The 19,964-nt window shown below is 40.9% G+C and overlaps 2 protein-coding genes across 3 annotated transcripts in view; both read left to right on the top strand.

Moving 5' to 3' along the window:
* The window catches only part of rtn2a (reticulon 2a), a 28,053-nt gene extending 16,416 nt beyond the window's left edge, over positions 1–11,637 (top strand). For both annotated transcript variants that reach the window (XM_005720890.2, XM_005720891.1), the window contains exons 4-10: positions 3–200; positions 5,756–5,963; positions 6,431–6,569; positions 8,118–8,187; positions 8,280–8,326; positions 8,418–8,476; positions 10,117–11,637. In XM_005720890.2, coding sequence (XP_005720947.1) covers positions 3–200; positions 5,756–5,963; positions 6,431–6,569; positions 8,118–8,187; positions 8,280–8,326; positions 8,418–8,476; positions 10,117–10,192 — 797 coding nt within the window. In that variant the 3' untranslated portion in view covers positions 10,193–11,637. The remainder of the gene's footprint in view (positions 1–2; positions 201–5,755; positions 5,964–6,430; positions 6,570–8,117; positions 8,188–8,279; positions 8,327–8,417; positions 8,477–10,116) is intronic.
* A 1,232-nt stretch (positions 11,638–12,869) lies between these two features.
* rhoub (ras homolog family member Ub) lies at positions 12,870–19,022 on the top strand. The gene is made up of 3 exons (XM_005720887.1): positions 12,870–13,322; positions 15,280–15,338; positions 16,909–19,022. Exons 1-3 carry the CDS (start codon positions 13,124–13,126, stop codon positions 17,362–17,364), a joined length of 714 nt encoding a protein of 237 aa, XP_005720944.1. The 5' UTR covers positions 12,870–13,123; the 3' UTR covers positions 17,365–19,022.
* The last annotated feature ends 942 nt before the right edge of the window (positions 19,023–19,964 follow it).

The raw sequence follows: 19,964 nt of genomic DNA, 5'->3' as shown, positions 1-19,964 counted from the left end.
AGCAGCAGCAGCTGAGCCAGTATCTCCTGTTGCCAGGGAAACCATTTCAGTCAAGCTTCTCACAACTGTGCGACCGGGAGACCCAGCGTCATCTGCGCCGCCTGCCATTGGCCTAAACACTCAGGAACAACTGGTCAGAGATCACTGGTTTTCAGCACTTAACCTAACGGAGGACTGGGCAGCATGCACACACATAGCAGGTAGGAGAATAAAAAACGTCTGTCTTCTCCTGACCTCTGCCTCTTCTCTCGTTCAGCAAGATTCTTTCACTGAGCTCAATCAATACTTTAAAGAAGGAGAATATCAGATTTCACTTTCTGCATGGACCTTCAGGAGCAGGCAGACAAAGATAACTGACCTTCTCCCCACCCCCGTAGAAGTGCTGGCTGTTCATTGTGTCTCCGTAATAACCCTCTTTTGGGATTTAAGGAGTGATTGGCTCATTGTGAGCAAACCATAGCTGGCACTGGCTGACTTTTCAGATTCATGCTGATGTCAGCAACACAACAGAAAGAAAGATGCACATAGTATATTTGAGGAGTTTCTGTGTATGCAGATTTGTGGCAGTTTGCTAGCATTGTAGTGGTGAATTGACCCTCGAAGTGGATCCTCCATCAGAGTGGAGCTCGGTCTTATTTTAGACGACTGTTTGAGCGTTAATAAATGTGCGGGCAGGCTGATGACAGAGATTAGGGTCCCCTGAATAAGTACTGCAAATATATTTATTGGAATATCATGTTTCTTTTGGTTTTATGACTGCTTTTAGTAGCATTGTATCACATTTCAAATATTGAAACTGGCAATGATAAATGACTGGGTTCTCATTCGGCACCCTTTTAGTCAGTCATTTTAGGCCTTGTACTGCTAGTTGTTTTTAGACATTTGATAGCTTAAGCATTTTATCTTGTTTGTTTTGTCACATTAAATCATAAGCAGAATTTATAACTCTAGAAAAGGTGAAAAAGAATGCAGCTTTTCAGTTGCTCTTCTGTTTTTTTGTCAGCAGTGGAAACAGAAAGATGGGAGCTGGTGACATAACAGGAAAAAAAGACACTCATTCTCCTGTTTCACACAATTTAAAATATGAACACAGCTCTATAAAACAAACTCCCAGTTTAAAGGAATGGATTCATTCATCTGACTTTAGAGTCAGAAGATCTAGTGTAATGGTTGCGAATCATCTCTTTATGGGTGAAGCTCTTGTATTTTCTAAGAGTGCTGGGCGGTGCTGCACATGAGATTATTTTGGGCTGTCAGGCCTTTGGACTGCTGAGCGAGCAGTGGGTGGCCAAAAACAGCTCACAGGGGTGAGGGGTACACACAGAGAGAGGGGCAGAGGGTGTGAGGGGAAACGCTGGAGCAGCAACCAAAATGGCCAGTAAAGGTGAGATGCTCTGGATGTGGAAATATAATTTTCTACACCTTTATAGGTGAGCTGTAGGTCTAAGCTTAGTGTGATGAGCTGAGGGACAACTCCCACAAAGAGCTGTGTTTCATTTCAGTTAAATTGATGGCAGAGAAAGCTGCAGATTGAAGTGGTGGACTGTTTAGCTTTCTGACTGGCTTAGAGAAGACTGGTCTGTCAGAGTCCTGAAGGTTTAAACTGAGTGGATTTCCTGCTGCTCGCTGGGGATGGTTGTTTCCATCAGCTGCAGGTGTGTTTGGCACTAAACTAATCAGTTGTTCACATATAGCCACATTTATCAGTACCCTGGATTTAAATGAGCACCAGCCATTCAAATGACTATAAACTTTCAGTCATGGGTTGTAATATATTTGCCAGCTGGGTTCTCTTACTCTTTGGTGTTTCCTCTTTAGACTGAAGAGCTGGCACAGATGGAGTTTCATTCTAAAGTAGTACGAGGTTTGTGGCGACATGCTTGAGCTGACATGACCAGGCACAAGTGAAATGGATTTTGGGGGCTGAAATGAAATTATGTCAAGCCAAGGTGGCATAAAGGATGAGTCGGCCCTATTACTTTTGTTTGACTGGTTAATTGACAGTTGATTGACTGTTTGTTTGATTAATTATAATCAAGAATATAGTAACATCCTGTATATCGTAGTTAAAGCACTGCAGTTCAGCTAATGTGAATTGCACCATGTTTTAGCTCAGTACTTGATATGTTGTGAACTGTGGATGCGCCTGAGTAATAAATAAAAAAGACCAAAGCCCTTTTGTACCTTTTTTTGTATATCTTTATTTCTACTTTTAATGTGGTCATTTTTGTTTATGGGGTTTACTCACTTTTGGAGCCAGGCTCAGTTGTCCATAAGGTGCTGCAGTTCTTCATCTTAGTGAACTATAGTGGACTGAAGGATTAAGCTAACTTGTAACCAGTGAAATACTTCCTGTCATGTGGAGATTAAATATTTAATGCATGGGTGGGCAATTCATTTTGCAAAGCGGCCAATGGGACTGTTGTGGAGAGCCATACCAGCAACTCTGAACTCAATTCTGGTTAACATGATTTTTATCTATTTATAAGCTTATTGGTGCAGCCCTTCACAACAGTCCCAGTTTCTCATGTGGCCCTTTGGAAAATTGAATCCATTATTTAATGTCTTAAGTAAAGTGACTGAAAGTGGAGCCCAACTGATGTAGGATTCTAAGACCGATACTGTTACCGATAGTTGATTTAAAAATTCGAGATTCCAATATATGTGCAAATTTTTTCTTTCTCTCTTTATGTTCGGTTATCTATTTATTCGTTTACTCTCTGACTGTTGTGTTTGTGGCATGTGTTGCCAACAGGGCAATGTCAACACTCATAACATGGTTGAAGGGTGTTTCTCCAATTTCCTGTTTGCTTTTGAAGTTTTGATTTATCAGCCCTCATACATGCCAATGCAAATCGATCAACAAACAGCTAATATTATTTGTCTGATAAATTGTTCACGTTCTGTTTGGAAAGAAATTGCTAATAAATAAATGAAATAAACCAACTTTAGGGGATTACAAGGGGAAGTCACAGTGTTTTTGCATATTTACTCGATACTCGTGTGTTTAGAAAACCCTGAGCAAGTAATAGAGAGCAAGTAGTAAAGTACAAGTACAAGGTGTGTGAAGATGAGCCAAATACAATGTGTCTTCCATGGCCAGTTTTGATGTCATACTGCTGTTTATGTGTTATTACACTAAACACGTATCCTGCTGTGTCTCCATGTGAGTGTCACTGTCCCGGAATGGCAGCAGCACAAACAAACACAATGAACAGGTGTGTTCCAGGGGCATCATGGGAATTAATTGTGTGCAGTGATGTTTATAAATAACCCACCTGCTGTCAGTACACTCCATTGAAAGAGGCTTCCCTTTATTCTAATGCTGAGGCTTAGCATTTCGCTGAACGACGAGTACAAAGTACCAGGTCTCTCTCTGACAATAATTACACAGCACAGGGACACTGCATTTACAGTGAGCTGTGTGATGGAATTTTAATTACTGTTAATTGCTTAATTGTTTTCTGTAATATTAAAATTGTTAAGAGAAAAAAGATGAACCACGAATTCTACTGTGTACATCAAAGTTGTTCACTGTAGTACTGCATGACTCTGCAGACGCCTCAGTCTCCAGGGCAGCTGTTGCTGGGTGACAGAGAGGGAAACTAACAGGGTGAGGAGAAGGGGCTGCCGATGTCCTGACGACTGACAGCAGGTGCTGTGAAAGGCTGCATTTAAATTCCCCTCAACTGCTTGTTTCCCTCTTTCATCTGAGGGCTAAATTTAACTGGACCTAGAGCCTGATGTGTCCTCGGAGCTGCCCTGTGTGCTTTCATGCCTGAGGCTTAAAATCCCTCCTTGCCTCATGTCTTCAACATCTCTGGCCACCCTTTCCATCTCTTTTCCTATGCTCCAGGTGCTCTTTCAATGGTGCTTCTTAAAAAATAAAAAAGGTATTATTCAGCCGAATGTTGAGGAGTTTAAATGATACAGCAGCTTTGTCAAAATCGAATATATTGTCAACAGTTGCCTGGACTTTTCAGCCACTTTTTTTAATTTTGGTTTTTTTTTTACTTCCTATTCTGTTGGCTCTATCTTTTTTTAACCTTTCTTTTCTTCAGTTGTTGTCAGAGGTGTACGTACACTCATCATGGGCATAAATGTCATGGTAATTTGGTGCTTTTGCTGAGTTCATTAAACTGTTCTTTTTCCGGGGTGGCGTGATTATACGGGTAAATCTTTAAAAACTTTTCAAAGCTTGAATTAGGGGCAAATGTTTGTTTTTAATTGTGATTTTCTCCAATCCAAACTGGGTCAAAAATAAACTCACATGCCCAGTAATATTTAGTTTCATGTACCTCAGCAAGTTGCAGCTTGTTTTTGTTATATATCAACAAACTTCTGGCATAATTCTGGCTAGATATTTGACTGCTATTCCATGCAGAATTGGAAAAGTTAGATTAGGTTAGAAGTCAGGGGTTTGGGAAGTCCAGTCTAGAAGTTTAATGTTAGCCTGCTTCATCCAATCCAAACCCAGTTTGTGTTTGGGATCATTGTCCTGTTGGAACACACAATTGTATCCAAGTTTTTACAATCTAGCTGTTTTGCAGTGAAGTTGAAGAATTTAGAGGTAGTCATGCTTCATTATTTCATCCATTTTCTGCAGTGTACCAATACCAATGGTAACAAAACAGCCACAGATCATGATGCTACTACCACCATGCTTGATAGTTGGTACTGTGTTAGGTTTATTGTTTGAAAGCCTCACCTTTACTTTTCCAAACATACCTCTTGTGATTGTGGCGAAACAGGTCAATCTTCATTTTGCCTGCCCATAAAATGTTCACTAAAAGGCATTTGGTTCGTCCATGTGGGCAGCTACAAATTTCAGTTGAGCTTAAAGGTATCAATTTTGGAGCAAGGGCTTCTGTCTTGGTCAGCACCCTCAGTCAAATGGTAAATGGTAAATGGCCTGTATTTATATAGCGCTTTACTAGTCCCTAAGGACCCCAAAGCGCTTTACATATCCAGTCATCCACCCATTCACACACACATTCACACACTGGTGATGGCAAGCTACATTGTAGCCACAGCCACCCTGGGGCGCACTGACAGAGGCGAGGCTGCCGAACACTGGCGCCACCGGGCCCTCTGACCACCACCAGTAGGCAACGGGTGAAGTGTCTTGCCCAAGGACACAACGACTGAAACTGTCCAAGCCGGGGCTCGAACCGGCAACCTTCCGATTACAAGGCGAACTCCCAACTCTTGAGCCACGATCGCCCCAAGGTCAAGGTCAAGGTCAATATAAAACTGGCTTTGCTGTGCACAGTGATGTTGGTGTTCCAGCAGTTCCCAGTTCATTGCAGGCTTGACCTTCGGTGCTTAATGGACTGTTTCTGAATATATAACCATTTTCCCTTCCTCTAAGGGTGACAGTTCGTATCTTCTTTTGAACCTTGGCAAAATGGTGACACATCTGAATAACTTGTACTTGGAATCTGCCCTCATTTAAAATTGGCTCAGCGACCTTCCAAACTTATTTAAACCTACATTTCTCCTTTTCCTTGAACTTGGTCATTTTAATGTGTGCTTTAAATAAATCCTTTAGATGCTGGCAAAGCATTATTTAATAAAAGATTTAAGTGAATGTATGCATGTTTGACCCCTCTACACCTCTGTGCTGTACAATCATTCCACCCTGGAAATAGAACATCAAAAAAAAATATTGTAAAAGTCTCAAATTTCCATGATATTTGTGCTTATGATAAAGCATGTACATTTCTGACCACACAGTACCTGCCTTGCCTTTTAGTGATGGACTTGATCTACTGGAAGGACACGGAGCGGAGTGGCATGGTGCTCACAGGGTTAGTGGTGGGATTGCTGTCCCTGTTCCAGCTCAGCATCATCACTGTGGTCTCCACAGTCTCCCTGGCTATCATGTGCTTCACCATCTCAGTACGGATCTACTACCAACTCCTCTACATCCTCAGCTGGGGTGATGGAGAACATCCGTTCAAGTAAGATGCTGTGCTTTTATTTAATGGGGACTTGACCTTTGTTATTTTAGTTTTTATACAAATTAATATAGAATGTGCTCAAGACCAGGGGGTTAAGATAACAACTTTCACTCAGGAAACCTTTATTTTTTTGGTTTGTTAAAGCATACTTGAAATATTGTCACTTTTGTTGAATTTTCCTTATAGGATAGTCATCTTGTTGCAATGCCTCTTTATAAAACGATAGCTTTATATGTAAAATGGATTTTAAATAGCTGCTGATGACCTGGGAAGTTTCAGAGATTGGGCAATTTAATGGCTTTGAAAGTTATGACAAGTATATGTGCTTGAAGTATTGTGTGGAATCTGTGTTTTTAAGGAGGAATGACTCAGAAAAGACTCAAAAATAAATGCAGTGCAAAAAAAATGTGAGACTAAATCTGACATTTCAGCATCTAGCTTCTGCTTTTGTCATCCTGTCCTATCAGGTCTTATTTGGACTTGGACATCAGCTTTAGTGGAGAGCAGGCTGACCTCTATATGCAGAAACTCATTGTGATGACTCTGTCAGCTGTTGACACTCTGAAGAGACTCTTTTTTGTTGGCAACCTTTTTGAATCCCTCAAGGTAAGTTAAGCTTTTTAGTCAAGTTACTTTTTTTAAAATGATGTGTGTGTATGTGTATACCAGCTTCATATTTACTCTCCTAATCACCTGTCTTCAGTGATTTGTTTCGCTTTGTCCAGAACCTCTCCTCTCCATTTTTATCTTCATTTTATCATCATTAACCAAGATATCATTCTATCTCCGTAGTCCTTCATTTTGCTTCATCATCTGTCATCTTCCTCCCTGCCTCATCCCTCTATCACTGGAGGTTAGGTCATTGCCGACTGTTACTCTCATTCTCCCGGCTCAAAGCTGAAGCCTCTCCTCCTAAATAAATTAATAGCACTGCTGGCAGCTGTCAGTCCCTGTGACATATTTTTGGTAATTGTTTGGAAGGCTAAGTGTCCCTTTGGATAAAGAACCCTTTCAGATCAAACTGAAATGCCTCACTCTTCTCATCCAACCCTTGGCTATGCCTCTCCTGCTAGCAAGGCCAAACCCTTGCTTGCAGGAGAGATCATATTCATCAAGTCAAGAGCGGAAAATCTGCCAGCATCACATAATTAATGATTTATCTAGTTTGCTGTGACGGAAAATGCTTTGTTGCAGTTTTTTAGATAAAACTTGATTGACTTTAGGTTTATGTCCTTTCTCTGAAAGCTAATGCATAAAATGCCAGTTCTTAATCAGCCTTTTGACACAGTCATCATTAGGCTCAAGTCATTTCAAATGTAGGTGTGTTCTTGAGTAATGCAAGTGATACAAGTCTAAGAAAAGTTTGAGGGATCCTCTGAGGGGTCAAAACGGTCAATCAAATATGAATAAAAAAATGTGTGATGGCTACTTACCTTTGATTAAATTTAGGGTAATTTCCACTTATTTCATAGAGAGTAGTTAGACTGGGATAGGAGCTATTGATGCAGCATTCACTATACACGTGTACCAGTCAGTTACAATATAGTTAGTAAACCTCACTGCCAGTATTGGAATAACATGCAGCATACTCTAGTTTTACCAGTATCAGTAAAACATCTACATAGATATGAAATTGTAGCTGTTAACAGCAGGCTGAAATAACTCATTTGCAATAAATGGTGAGTCAGCGTAAGCTGACTGAGCCCCTTAATCCCAGGACCCCCTGTTCTCAACCCTGACCTTGCTGGAATGTGGCATGACACACAGGGATATGAACTCAGAGACACCCGGGATAAGCTGGAGTCTCCTTCCATCTGACACAGGGTGTCCCATGTCAGTATCATATGTACAGTTACAGAACTGAAAAATGAGGGGAAAGAGTTGTATCATATTGGGGCGTGGGGGTTATATTTAAAGCTTCTTTTATCCGTCAAGGAGAAAGGATGTCAGTGACAATAATTTAATGAATTCTGTATCCTATTTACATAATACAGTGGAGCAAAATCAACAGTGTGTTAGTGTGATGGACTGTTTTCTAGAAGGAAATGAAAACCAAATGGAGGTTTGCAGGAGGGTGTCTTGATAACAGCTTAACTTTCTGGTGAAAGCTAAAGTCTGTGCAGCTGTTTCTTTATTTTATGTTTATTCTTTTAGTTCCTGTTTCTGATGTACCTTGTGACATACCTGGGAGACCTGTGCAATGGCCTTACTTTGCTCATCATCAGTAAGAAACGCATATCATCACTGGACATATGAAAGCTATTGATACACTCTTTGTTTATCACTTTGGCAACTCTACTTTTTTTTCTCTTCTAGGTGTGATCGCTGTCTTTTCTCTGCCCCTTTTTTATATACGACGTCAGGTAGCAACTTTTTTTTCTATTTGTACACTCACTGATATTTAATGTCCACCATATCCTTTAACATTTGTACCCTTTTTCTGTTATATTCCAGGAGCAGGTTGATGGCGTTATTGCAAAAATCCAGGCCCAAATTGACAACGTCAAGGACATGTGAGTATGACGCCATCCTGTGGCAGAAAGGTGCTATCACCAACACAGTGGAGCTCATGATCTCAGATACTTCTTTTTACTTTAAGTATGCACCAGAGCTGACTGCACAAAGTATCATTCACACTGTTTAACACAGTATATAGTCAATAGCACTATGCAGTCTATAAGAAAAATAAACAAATATGCCAAATCTATTCATTGCTGCAGTACTCAGATATGTTTTTAACACTATAAGGAAATTACATTTTGAACATGTTGAAAAAAACTGAATCTTTAGGCACTTTTTTTTTGCAGCCTGTTGTAGAAACACAGACATAAACGAGTATTTTTGCACAAAAAGGTGATTCTCAAAGTGCTGTTAGCTGAAATGCCAGATATAGCAAATATGATACAAAGTCAAATTAATAAAAGCAAATAAATCTTACATTCATTTTTGTTTTTAATTTAAAAAATATATATTTATACATTTCTGGCGAGTATGTCATGATTCAGCTTTAAATGGTAAATAAATAGGATATGACTAATAGAATAAAAAAATAAATCCAGCAAAGACCTGAAACAGGACCTGAAAAATGCATCTGGCCCTTCAGCTGATCCATCGACTGTGCATCAGAAATGGTTTTAGGGGAAGGGTGGCTGTCATTCTTCAGGAAGGGAAACAGGGAGAAAAGGCTGAGGTGTACCAGATTACACAAGACCTGGACTGAAAATCAATGACAAATCCCACTTTACATTTTTTGAGAAGGGAGGCTCAAGATTTTGCACAGTACTGCAATTAATAAAGCAAACACATTGTACTTTACATCACAGCATTTAGTTTCAGCTGGTCAGCAGACTGAGACTGAACATGATGCTCAATGATTTGTGTTTAGAAAAAAGCAACAGATTTTTAACTGTTAATCAAATGATTCTCATCAGAAGAATGATCCACCATGGCTGTGCAGCGTGACAATGCTATTAATAATAATGGTAACTAATATGTTATAGTGTATTTGCTCATTATCTGCTAATTATTGGCCGGATGTTGAAGTATAGAGTGTTAGTTTGGAGATCCATTGTTACAGTTGCATGAGTTTTTAGCTCTTTTTAGCTCACAGTGGGATCTCAGAATTTTTAACGTTCACAGCCTGGTTCCATCGACTTTTTTTTTCTTAGTCAACGAACCAGATGTGTCCTTGACCTTTTTTCCTGTCTTTTTTCCAAACGAGAAAATAAGTAGGATTAACAAACCTGGTTGTCGATCCAAACTGGAACCACTTACAACCAAAATAGTTTATCCATTTCCCAGTCATGCCTTCCAAGCCCACGATAATATGCTGATATAGTTAATGGCAGTAACAGTATCACACACACACAATCACAAGAAAAAATACCAGGTAATCCGTATCAAAATGGCTTCAAGCCACTAAAACAAACCAGGGGAGGGATCTAACCGAAGTAATTTAAAAGGTGCTACTATAAGGCTAGTAGGACGAGCTAAGGGGACTAACTATGTTGGAATGTGTTCCTTAAACATAGGATTTATCAGTGAGGCATACCTGTCTAGTTTCTGGCAGCACATTAACACACACTTAACAAAAAATAATGGTGGTGGATGATGCTAATTTTCACTTATTATCACTTATGTGTCTCCCCTGTAGTCTTCAAAGACTTGTCCAGGGTGGTGGCCCTCCTCCTGATCCAACTCCTGGTGGTGCCAAACCCAAAACCCAGTAATCACTCATGGACAGCGACTTAAAGAGAAGCTACATGAGTTACAGACTGTCACTCAGATGTCTTACATGGCAGTCTGTGCTCAGAGCTCCACAGAACAGAGCTTCAGAAACGGGGAAGGGAACGAAAGGGAGGTTATTTAAATGAATGATGATGAGGACTACGCATGGTACTTCACACTAACTGTATCCAAGTTATAGGGGTTAGAGGATGGGGCTGAGATGATTCTGCTTCATGGTGTATGAATCCTGGATAGGACTCTTGCTGCTGGTTTCGAAGAAGAAGAGATTCTGCAGCGCAGGTGATTGCGCATGACCATCTTTGGAAATATTGTTTTTGACATGTAAAAAAGAATTCAAAAAGTGTCTTAAATTGAGCTGTAGTCCAAAATGAGGTACAAGACCATAAAAGGGAAGTTCCCACACTGACAGCTACACGCCTGAGTAAAGGGAATTGAGTCGTTGAGGGGATTTGTGCGAGGAGCACTAAAACAGGGGTCAACACAGATCACGGCAGCATAAAACTGGCAATTAAAGATGTGTGTGAAATCACATGTACATTTCTCCATGCATATTCATTCACATGAATGTTTTTCTGTGTGTATGCAGGTGTGTATGGACGTTTCTGTGTTTGTGTGTGCATGTATGCGAGTAACTGACATAGAGCTTGCTCAAGCAAAACTGTTACCCAGCAATTAAAGTCACATTTCTTAATTTTCCAAAATTTTGTGTTTCTTTTCACCCTCGCTGGCATCCATTTCTATTCACTATCAGTCACCCTTTTTATGTTTTGTGTGTTTTTTGTTTTTTCATTGCTTACACTAAAAGATTCATGGATGTAGTGAAGGAGGACATACAGGGAGTCGGTGTGATAGGGGAGGCTGTTAGGGAAAGGGTGAGATGGAGCCAGAAGATCCGCTGTGCTGACTCCTAAAGGGAGCAGCTGAAAGGCACTGCTTTCCCTCCTTTGATATAAACAGAAAGATAACTGAGCTCCTCGGTGACTTTAGTAATTTACAATATTATAAATTTTACGAGAGGAAGTTCTTCACTGGCAGAGTACCAGAGGTGTCAGTGTTGCTGAGGAGTTTCATGATTGCGTATATGGGCAATAGACAAAGTGCTAAGATTTCCCATGTTCTCTGTGCTCTTAAAGTGTTTTGTCTCCCGTTGTAGAGGAAGCTTGTGAAGGAACGTGAAAGTGTAATACAGCAGGTGCCTTTTTAACCGCAGGTTACAGTGCATGATCTGATTCACAGTACTTACAACTTGTTTCCTCCAACAATGCACCACTTCTCGTATCAGCCTAACCATTTGTTTCCCAATAATGGAGTTTTGTATATGTACAAAACTTACCGGATTCCTATATCTGTACAGGCCAAGGTATCTTATATGGAACTGTAAGTAGATCTGTTTTAGGAATAATAAAATTATTCAGGATACTCCACAGTTGAAGTCCATATTTCCCTTTAGTGTCTGCTTTTAAAGCTCACACAAAGACTGTTATGCCTTATAGATGTGAATTTACATCCTACAGAGAAAGCATAGATATAACCCGTTAAAAACCAAAACCTAATGGCCAGTTAGTGTCAGAAATCATGTGCTGCTTGGTCATAGAACTACAGTAGTAGCATAGACACACCCATCTGTCCTTTCTTTAAAAAGATGGGTGACAGCAATATGTAACCACACAGCTTAACATGTATAAATCTGTTTTGTCATGATTCCTGTGTACATATTTAGCAAAGCTGCTACTAATCCAGCCAAACTTCATTTTCATAGAGTTGTCATACCAGGCCTAGATTACCAGAAGTTTTTGTTTTCTATTTGCCTTGAAAATATTAATCTAAACAGAAAACTGACTTTTAATTCCTTTTCATTTAATTTCCAAACAATTGATCACTCCTGACCTGCATTATCTTAGTGCACTTTTCTTTGTATTCCTGAAAATAACTAGTTTTATGGCTGGAAAAATAAACTCTTGAGAGATCAATTCAACATATACTGTGGCTTTTTTAAACAGACAAGAGTATTAACGCTACCTGTTTTCAGGTATGTCAGTTTCTCGCTGCAGCCACAAGGAGGCGGCAAAAGGCAAAACCTTTGGTTCAGTTTTCGAGGTTTCCAGTGTCTTTGACAAATTAGCATAAGAAAGCGGATCACCTTAGATATTGGACAGTTTAAAACTGGCCGATCACGTGGAGAATACAATAAAATTTCCATTTATTGATTGATTGAGTAATCTTGTAGATTCTGGATGTTCCTTCTTGGAAAAGCGTACTAGTACAAGGTAAAGTAAGTCAGGAGGCTGAAGTCTGCGTATAAAATTTCAACACTTTTTATATCCATGTTCAAAAAGAGCATCAAGGCTTCCTCCTAACTAGTGAGGACACGTCTGGACATGCCTGCAAGAGATCAAACATTATGCCCATAGCAACGCAGTGTGTAACAGATTAAACGAGTAAACTACACAATAATATATTGAAAGGAAAGATTGATAATAATAATAAAAACACAGGATCGTCCCTCTTGTTTTCTAATTTTCCTCAAACAGTTTAATAAGGGTAATGTTCTTTTCTTCAAAGAACACTTGGATTCACACTCCCACGTTGCTGGGCGGAGCCAATGAGAAAAAGTAGGTGGGATTAATCAAATTAATCCTAAAACACACACAAAAAACACTTTGGGTCCTCCCTCGCTTGGTAAAACTGCAGTGTTCTGCGGTGCAGTACTGGACGATAACTTCCCGTACTGGATTTGACAGCGCGCACAGGAGGAGAGGTTTTACGCACGAGCTCCGTTTGCGATCATTACCGTTTGGAGGGAAGAAAAACTGCAAAGGAGGAAAGAACCTGTTCTCATGGTGGGTGTTTCACCGGTCCATCGAGGAGATCGCGGTGCAGAGCTGGCTGACTGAAAGGCACCTCCACTCAGAATGGATTACGGTAGGACCATGGCCCCTCCAGTGCCTCCTCATAAACCCAAACCTACCCGGCCAGGACAGGCGCAGGAGCGGCTGCTGAAGTGCGTCCTGCTGGGCGATGGAGCGGTGGGGAAAACCAGTCTGGTGGTCAGCTACACCACGAATGGATACCCGACGAAATACGTCCCTACTGCATTTGATGACTTCACGGGTAAACAGACATATTATTTTATTCATTTTATTCCAGATTTTAGAAATGTTGTGAATGCACAGGCAGACCGTGTGTCACCTGTCATAGCTGAACATGTCCAGTTTATTTAAGCGAGGTGAATAAACTTAATAAAACTTATGACACTTAAAAAAAAAACCTCCTATAGAAAGATCTGTTGGTTTCCATCTACCTGTCAGTATCACCCATTTTCCACAGGATGCCTTTTCAATTCTTGCTTGTTTTAGAGATCAACTTCGCCCCACCGCACCTATATTCCCCAATGTCCCTCTATTATTCAGATGTTAAGGACTGATAGATGTCTTTGTGTTTCCTGCTATCTTGTCCTCCATCAGCGGTAATTAATGTGGATGAAGTATCCTCCCTGGTGTAGCTGGGTTTCCATTTGGCGCTGTTCCACTTTCCAAACTGTCTCACTAATCCCTGGAAGCTTTTGCGATGTAAGAGAAGAAAAACAAAAATCCTTTGAAGGTGGTGTTTGAACCCGAACAGTATTGGAATAGAAAAAAAATACACGGTGACCTGTTGATCGCTTTTATTGACGTGTGATCGCATCTGTTATTTAGATATACCATTTGAAATGCAGTTCTAGAGCAACATAGAAGCTGTTTTGCTTTTTCGTGCAGGATTATACCCTGATTTATATACAAAAAGATTTTGGTATTTTACCTTTTCAAAATCTAACATTTTTATTTAAAAAGAAAACGGCTGGCTATGAAAAAACTTGTAAACTTAATAGCTAATTCCCTGACATTACTCTTGATAAGCATTAAAAGGAACAATGTGGCCAACCCAAATCTCATAAAACACTCTTGTAGAGCACACACCACCCTTAGACAAGTGCTGGCTCAACTCTTCCATACAGAACAGAGGTTGGTTCACTGGTTCACGGGTTTTGGATTGCACAACTCTGCCTATTGTTGTCAGCCTTGACCCGCAAGGCCTCTCTTCTATACTGAAACGGGCACATCTGTTGCAGTAGCTCTGAGGCAGAGATTGTCTTTCTCCCTGGCCTGACAGAGAGTGATTGTGCAGTTGGGGCCCTTAATAGTGATGTCATTTTTCAGTGCCTGGAATCAGAGCGTTCCCTTGAAAGCTGATTTCTGAGCAGTTACACAATGCCACAGGTGGCAGAGACTTGGAGAAGCGGGAGACTAGGAGACTGGACAATAAGGAGTTTTGGATGAGAAAATCAAAGGAGTATCATATGTCAGGTATTAGGAAATGATTACCCAATGGCATCTCTCTTATGTTCCTTCTTCTGTGTCCTCCCGCGCTCCCCCCCCCTTTGCATCTGTGAAAGCAGGGTGTTCTGACGGCTGTCCTCCTATATGAATAGTTCCAGCAAAACCCTTTGATCAGGTGGTATGACCAACCACACGCTCCAGGCCTATTGTAAATGTTTCCATGTGCCTGCTGCTCTGCGTTGTGTTCAGTTTTCTGAATAGAACAAATGGCCCTGTAATGAAACTCACTGTGAGATGACTCACTCTCTTTTCCAATCTGGAAATGAGGCCAATTGGAAGAGAGTCACTAAATAAACAAAATCTGCTTTGTTTTTACCCCCATGCACACACACATAGACACACCATCAGACAACCTTTGACTGGCCTCTGCCAAAACACAGCACAGAACAAAGCCCACCGAGTGGTCTGAGCGACAGTAAAGTGTTACGTCTGAACGGTAACTGGCAGAGTGGGTGGGCGAGACTGAGCAAGGCCATTTGCGAGCTGGAAGAGCAGAACAGGCGGCAGCGGGGAGTCTTTTTTGTTTTTTAAACTGTAAGGGTTTTGTTTATTGCTGAGAGTGTTGCGGTTAGTAGCTGTGTGTGTGTGTGCATTAACTCGAGTGTCAGGTGGGGGTACATACACAGCCTTAAAACTCATGCTGTCACCTGTGACTCACTTTGTTTTCTTTCTGTCCCTTTCTGTATCTGCAGCTGTGGTTCAGGTGGATGGGAGCCCAGTCAGACTACAGTTGTGTGACACTGCGGGACAGGTGAGTTTGCACACAAACACATTGCATTGCCACTCTGCGCAGGTCATTGACATACAGTGCCTGCATGCTTCTCGGCCTTTGCTCTACATAACTCTCACATGTTGGTTGATTAGTCGCCGTTGCTTGGTTGCAGTGTTATATGCAGAGTTATGCAGGAATAGTTTTTATAGCACATATTAGGGTCCTTGCATGCTGCTAATGTTTAAAAAGACATTTAAAAAAAAATCTTGAGTACATTTGCAAACTCATCCTCACTATATTTGAGGCACTGAAACAATGGAACAAATAATCGGTTAAACGTCATTTGGTTATAAAATTATAATTAGTTGTGAACTGTTTTCTGTCAGTTACTAAGGTGAATGAACTGTGCTACACAGAGCTTGCCAGGTAAATTTATTGACTCATTATTATGTTGATAGGCCAATCTTGGAAAGAACGTGTTGTGAAACAGTGTTTCTGTTTCTCTGGGGCATTGGGTGGTTGTTTCATAACCCACTACAGTCAAACCCTGCCCTGGGAGCAGCATATTTGACATTCACAGCCGCTGCGAGGGCACTGCCAGTTCTGCATAGAATCAAAGACAGTTTGGCTATAAAGTGGAATGAGGCATTTGAGTAAACCCCTAATACGTGTAAAACCTCACAGCATGTTCTGAGCTGTTCACGGCCTTAAATCTGCACACACATACACGCAGACGCATCCGCACGCAGACAAGCTGGGGCAAATTCAACTAGATAAAAGTCTACAAACACTTACTGTAGTGATGCAATTCTATACGAGGGTGGGGGGAGAGCTTGAACCAGAGACTGGTCGGGTGTGCCAAAAACGTTGAGATGAGAGAGGAGAGAGCGAGGAGAGATGGAAAGACACAGAAGGTCTGGAAAAAGATGATAGCAGACGCTTCCAGGGCTGATAAACAACGTCGCTCCTCACTCAGAGATGTTGATACGTGTGTGTATATTCTGCAGATGGGCCTACGTCATCAGATCACAAAGCGCAGCCAGACCTTGTGTGTGTCAAACTCAGAAGCGGCATGTGCTGGGCCTCAAATCCACATGTGGAAACTACAGATTTTTTTTCTGCACATTTTAATTGTGTTTTAAAGGGCAGAGAGCGGGCTTGTGGCATTGTTTAGTCAAATAAGGATTAGGAGATATGTGTTGGAAAGGATGGAGTTAAATGGAAAAAAAGGAGAGGTCTGAGTCAAGTTACTGCCAACCTTAATCTGTGTACTCAAGGATGTGGGAGGCCCATGTAAGTTAAAGCTGTGTGGCTCCAAAGTGTCAATTTAAGAGATTTACTGCAAATGGTATAAATGTGTGGGCAGGATTTGTCTGTTCTGAATATTTGCGCAATATAAACACTATCGAGACGGTTTGTTATTTAACAGTTACTGGCACCACTCCCTTTCCTGTGATGTGATGTTACAGTACTTGAGTGTGTTCAAGTGCATCCGTGTGTGGTCAGAGTGAAGGGAGGTGGCTCAAATCAAAATAAAGACTCTGAACCAGACATATGTTAAAAAATATATATATAAAATAAAATTTCTCTCTTTGTTCTTCTCCATCAGGACGAGTTCGACAAACTCCGCCACTTCTGCTACAGTCGGACAGACGCCCTGTTGCTCTGCTTCAGCGTGGTCAGCCCCGCTTCCTTTCAAAACGTCTGGGAGAAGTGGGTCCCCGAAATCCGCCGCCGCTGCCCCCTCACGCCCATCATCCTCGTAGGGACGCAGTGCGACCTGCGGGAGGACGTCAAAGTGCTAATCGAGTTGGCAAGAAGGAGGGAGAGGCCGGTGCCGGAGGAAGATGCCAGGGCGCTGGCGGAAAAAATCGGGGCTGTGACGTACGTTGAGTGCTCGGCACTGACACAAAAGAATCTGAAGGAGGTGTTTGATGTGGCCATCTCTGTGGGACTGCGACAGTCTGATAGGCGAGCGCGGCGGGAGAGGAAGGTCCGCAGCACAGCCGATAAGATGAAGATGCTCTCCAAGGCCTGGTGGAAGAAATATGTGTGCGTCCAGTAGGGGGGAAGGAGATAATATTTCTGTAACTGATGTAAAACTGGAATTGCTGACGTATTTGGGAGTGTTGAGTTGGATGTAAGGACTCCTTGTTACTTTCACATGGACGGCCTCAAATGACCTACTGTGACTTTAATTCGATGGAGCAACAGTTCAGCAGGGGCACCTGGCTAAGCTATATGGCTGTTTGAGGATTTGATGGTTTTACTTTGACCAGAAAAGACCCTATGTTGATGCCTAAGAGACAGTATAAGGTTGTAACCACTGTCTGCTCTTCAGAGCCGGTATGTAAAATGTGACTGTGACCATCATGGAACCAAAACTTATGGCACTAGGAAAGTGTTACGGCTCATGGACTGCATATCATACAGAACTTGTCCAAAGGAATTCCAGCTGACTTGGGGGTCGTTAAGGTGATGATATCGCATATTAAAAATATACTCTTTCTTTTTTATGATTTGGTTCATTTCTTTATCAAAGTATATTATTTCATTTGATCTACACTGTAACTCGGATTTCAAGGCTTGTGATAGATTTTTTCCCGATTTTCTTTTCAATTTTGTTTTATTGAATTCAAAGCGTGAACTGCTCCGCCTAAAAGCCCAAATTAAACATTGCAAGCCCTGCACTTTTTCCTAAATGAGAGGCATCTGTGAGTCAAATAGCTTCTAAAAATAGACTCTGTAGTTTATCAGATTTAACTCATCCTTTTAAAAATTTACAATCAAATGTATATGAGTATAATTTTTTTTTTAATGGAATGATGATGACATCTCCAGGATGTGTATGACCGTTTTGAATGGTGTGTGTTGTGCTACAGGCTGTTGTAGTTTTGTCACAGCTGTTAATTGGCCATTAAGCTCCTTTACCAATAGATTGATTTTGCAAAATATTAATGGCAAAGATCAAATACCGATCATCATCCAACCAACACAATCTGGAGAACACATCTCTGCTGTAGGTTTATGGAAGATTTAGCAATATCGGTTTTCACTTTGACTGATTCCGAAATGTTAAAGCCAGTTCGACTTCATGACATTTTGTTACTGTTACAATGTTGCAGCAATACATGGGTTATACCACTGTACCTTGGTTGTATTATCCACATTTCAAGCACATCACTTAAGTCTGGCCATGCAACGGACTTTGGACCAGTGAAAGAGTGGAAATCCTTCTTCAAAAGTAGGATCCAAGCAGGTAAAGGCTCTTAGCTTCTCCGCTCACTGCTTTGGATGATCAAAGGGTCTTTCGTTGTCAGTCAGTATAAAACCAAACTCTCTCCACTTTTGAGATTATGCAGTAAATGAGGTGAAATCGCCAAAGAGACTGATTCTGTGTTTGCTTCTTATTTTTCAGAAGCCTTTCATTCATCTGTCTATTTATCTGTTCTTTCTGGGCCAATAACTGATCAACAGCAATACACAGCAGATGTATGAGATCTCACACGCCGTTATGTATGTTACATAGTGATCATTTGATGTTTGTAATGTCATCAGGATAAATCTGCTTGTACAGATACATTATAAGTGACTCGGTCTTTGTCTGTGCTGTCCCAACTCTAAATGGGCTCCGTATGATTGTTTCAGTTTGTGTCTGATTCTGCCATGAGAGAAGATCTTTGGGTTTTATGAGTGGAACTAAATAAAATGTGAAATATTTAACCTGCTTTTGTTGTTGACTCTTCTGTGGAGCTGTGTTACGTGGTCACGTGGTAGAGGGCAGGGGAATGTTTCTGAGGTTAGTGGTTACTACAGAGCATGAATAGACGTTTTTTTTCTCCTAAAAGAGAAATTTTATCCAAATGTAGAGGTTTACACACAGGGTTTTATTTGTTTGCCACAATGAGGATCAGAACAACATACACAACTCTATGTGTGTGTCCTCTATCTTTTCAAAAGTAAAATATCGCCTCTCTAGTCCCCTTTATAGCATTTTCACTATTGTTATCAGTCGGCTCTCAATTAAGAATCATTACACTAGATGTAGTTGACTCAAATTACCTTATAGCTCTGTAAAAGTAATATACAGTAAGTGATCATTAACCATGAGATAACCTGACAGAAAACAACAGTGAAGAACTGCTGCATGTTTTATCACCAGTCATTTATTCTGCAAGGTAAGCAGTTCTCTCTAAAATGAACTAAAACTTCATTTTTGTTGGAAAATGCTTCAAAGATTCAGAAACCTCAGAGGTTTTGTCGGGAACCAAGACTTTAAACTTTGCAGGATCAGATGATTATAATTGACTAAAATAGCCCTTTCCTGCCATATATAGCTGGGTGTCTACACCACACTACAACAATGGCAGAGAAGGATGGTTAGGTAGGTATCTTGTACTTGTTTAGAAATGCTAATGATAGGGTAGGTGACTAAAAAGAGAGTCTGTGTCATCTGGCAGGCTGCAGATGAGTATGCTGTCCGGCCTCAGAATGAGTGAAACTAAAGCAGGAGTTATGCCAAGTGGTCTAATTATGATAGTTAGCACGGCTCCACTTTCCACCAATATTTTAGTATGAAACCCCATTGTTGTGTCTCAGCAAGGCAGCTGTCTTGCAAAACGTCCTGTGATTTAGCATCGTGGCTTGTGTGTTTGACTGTAATAT

This window comes from Pundamilia nyererei, unplaced genomic scaffold, assembly GCF_000239375.1.
Source record: "Pundamilia nyererei isolate P.nyererei 1_Seehausen unplaced genomic scaffold, PunNye1.0 scaffold00003, whole genome shotgun sequence".
In the NCBI taxonomy this organism is placed as follows: Eukaryota; Metazoa; Chordata; class Actinopteri; order Cichliformes; family Cichlidae; genus Pundamilia; species Pundamilia nyererei.
This window is presented reverse-complemented; position numbering and strand designations above follow the sequence as displayed.

Coding starts and splice junctions, on each gene's coding strand:
- rhoub (XM_005720887.1), top strand. CDS start 13,124: ATGGATTACGGTAGGACCATGGCCCCTCCAGTGCCTCCTCATAAACCC. Junction 13,323..15,279: donor TGCATTTGATGACTTCACGG/GTAAACAGACAT, acceptor CTGTATCTGCAG/CTGTGGTTCAGGTGGATGGG. Junction 15,339..16,908: donor TGTGTGACACTGCGGGACAG/GTGAGTTTGCAC, acceptor CTTCTCCATCAG/GACGAGTTCGACAAACTCCG.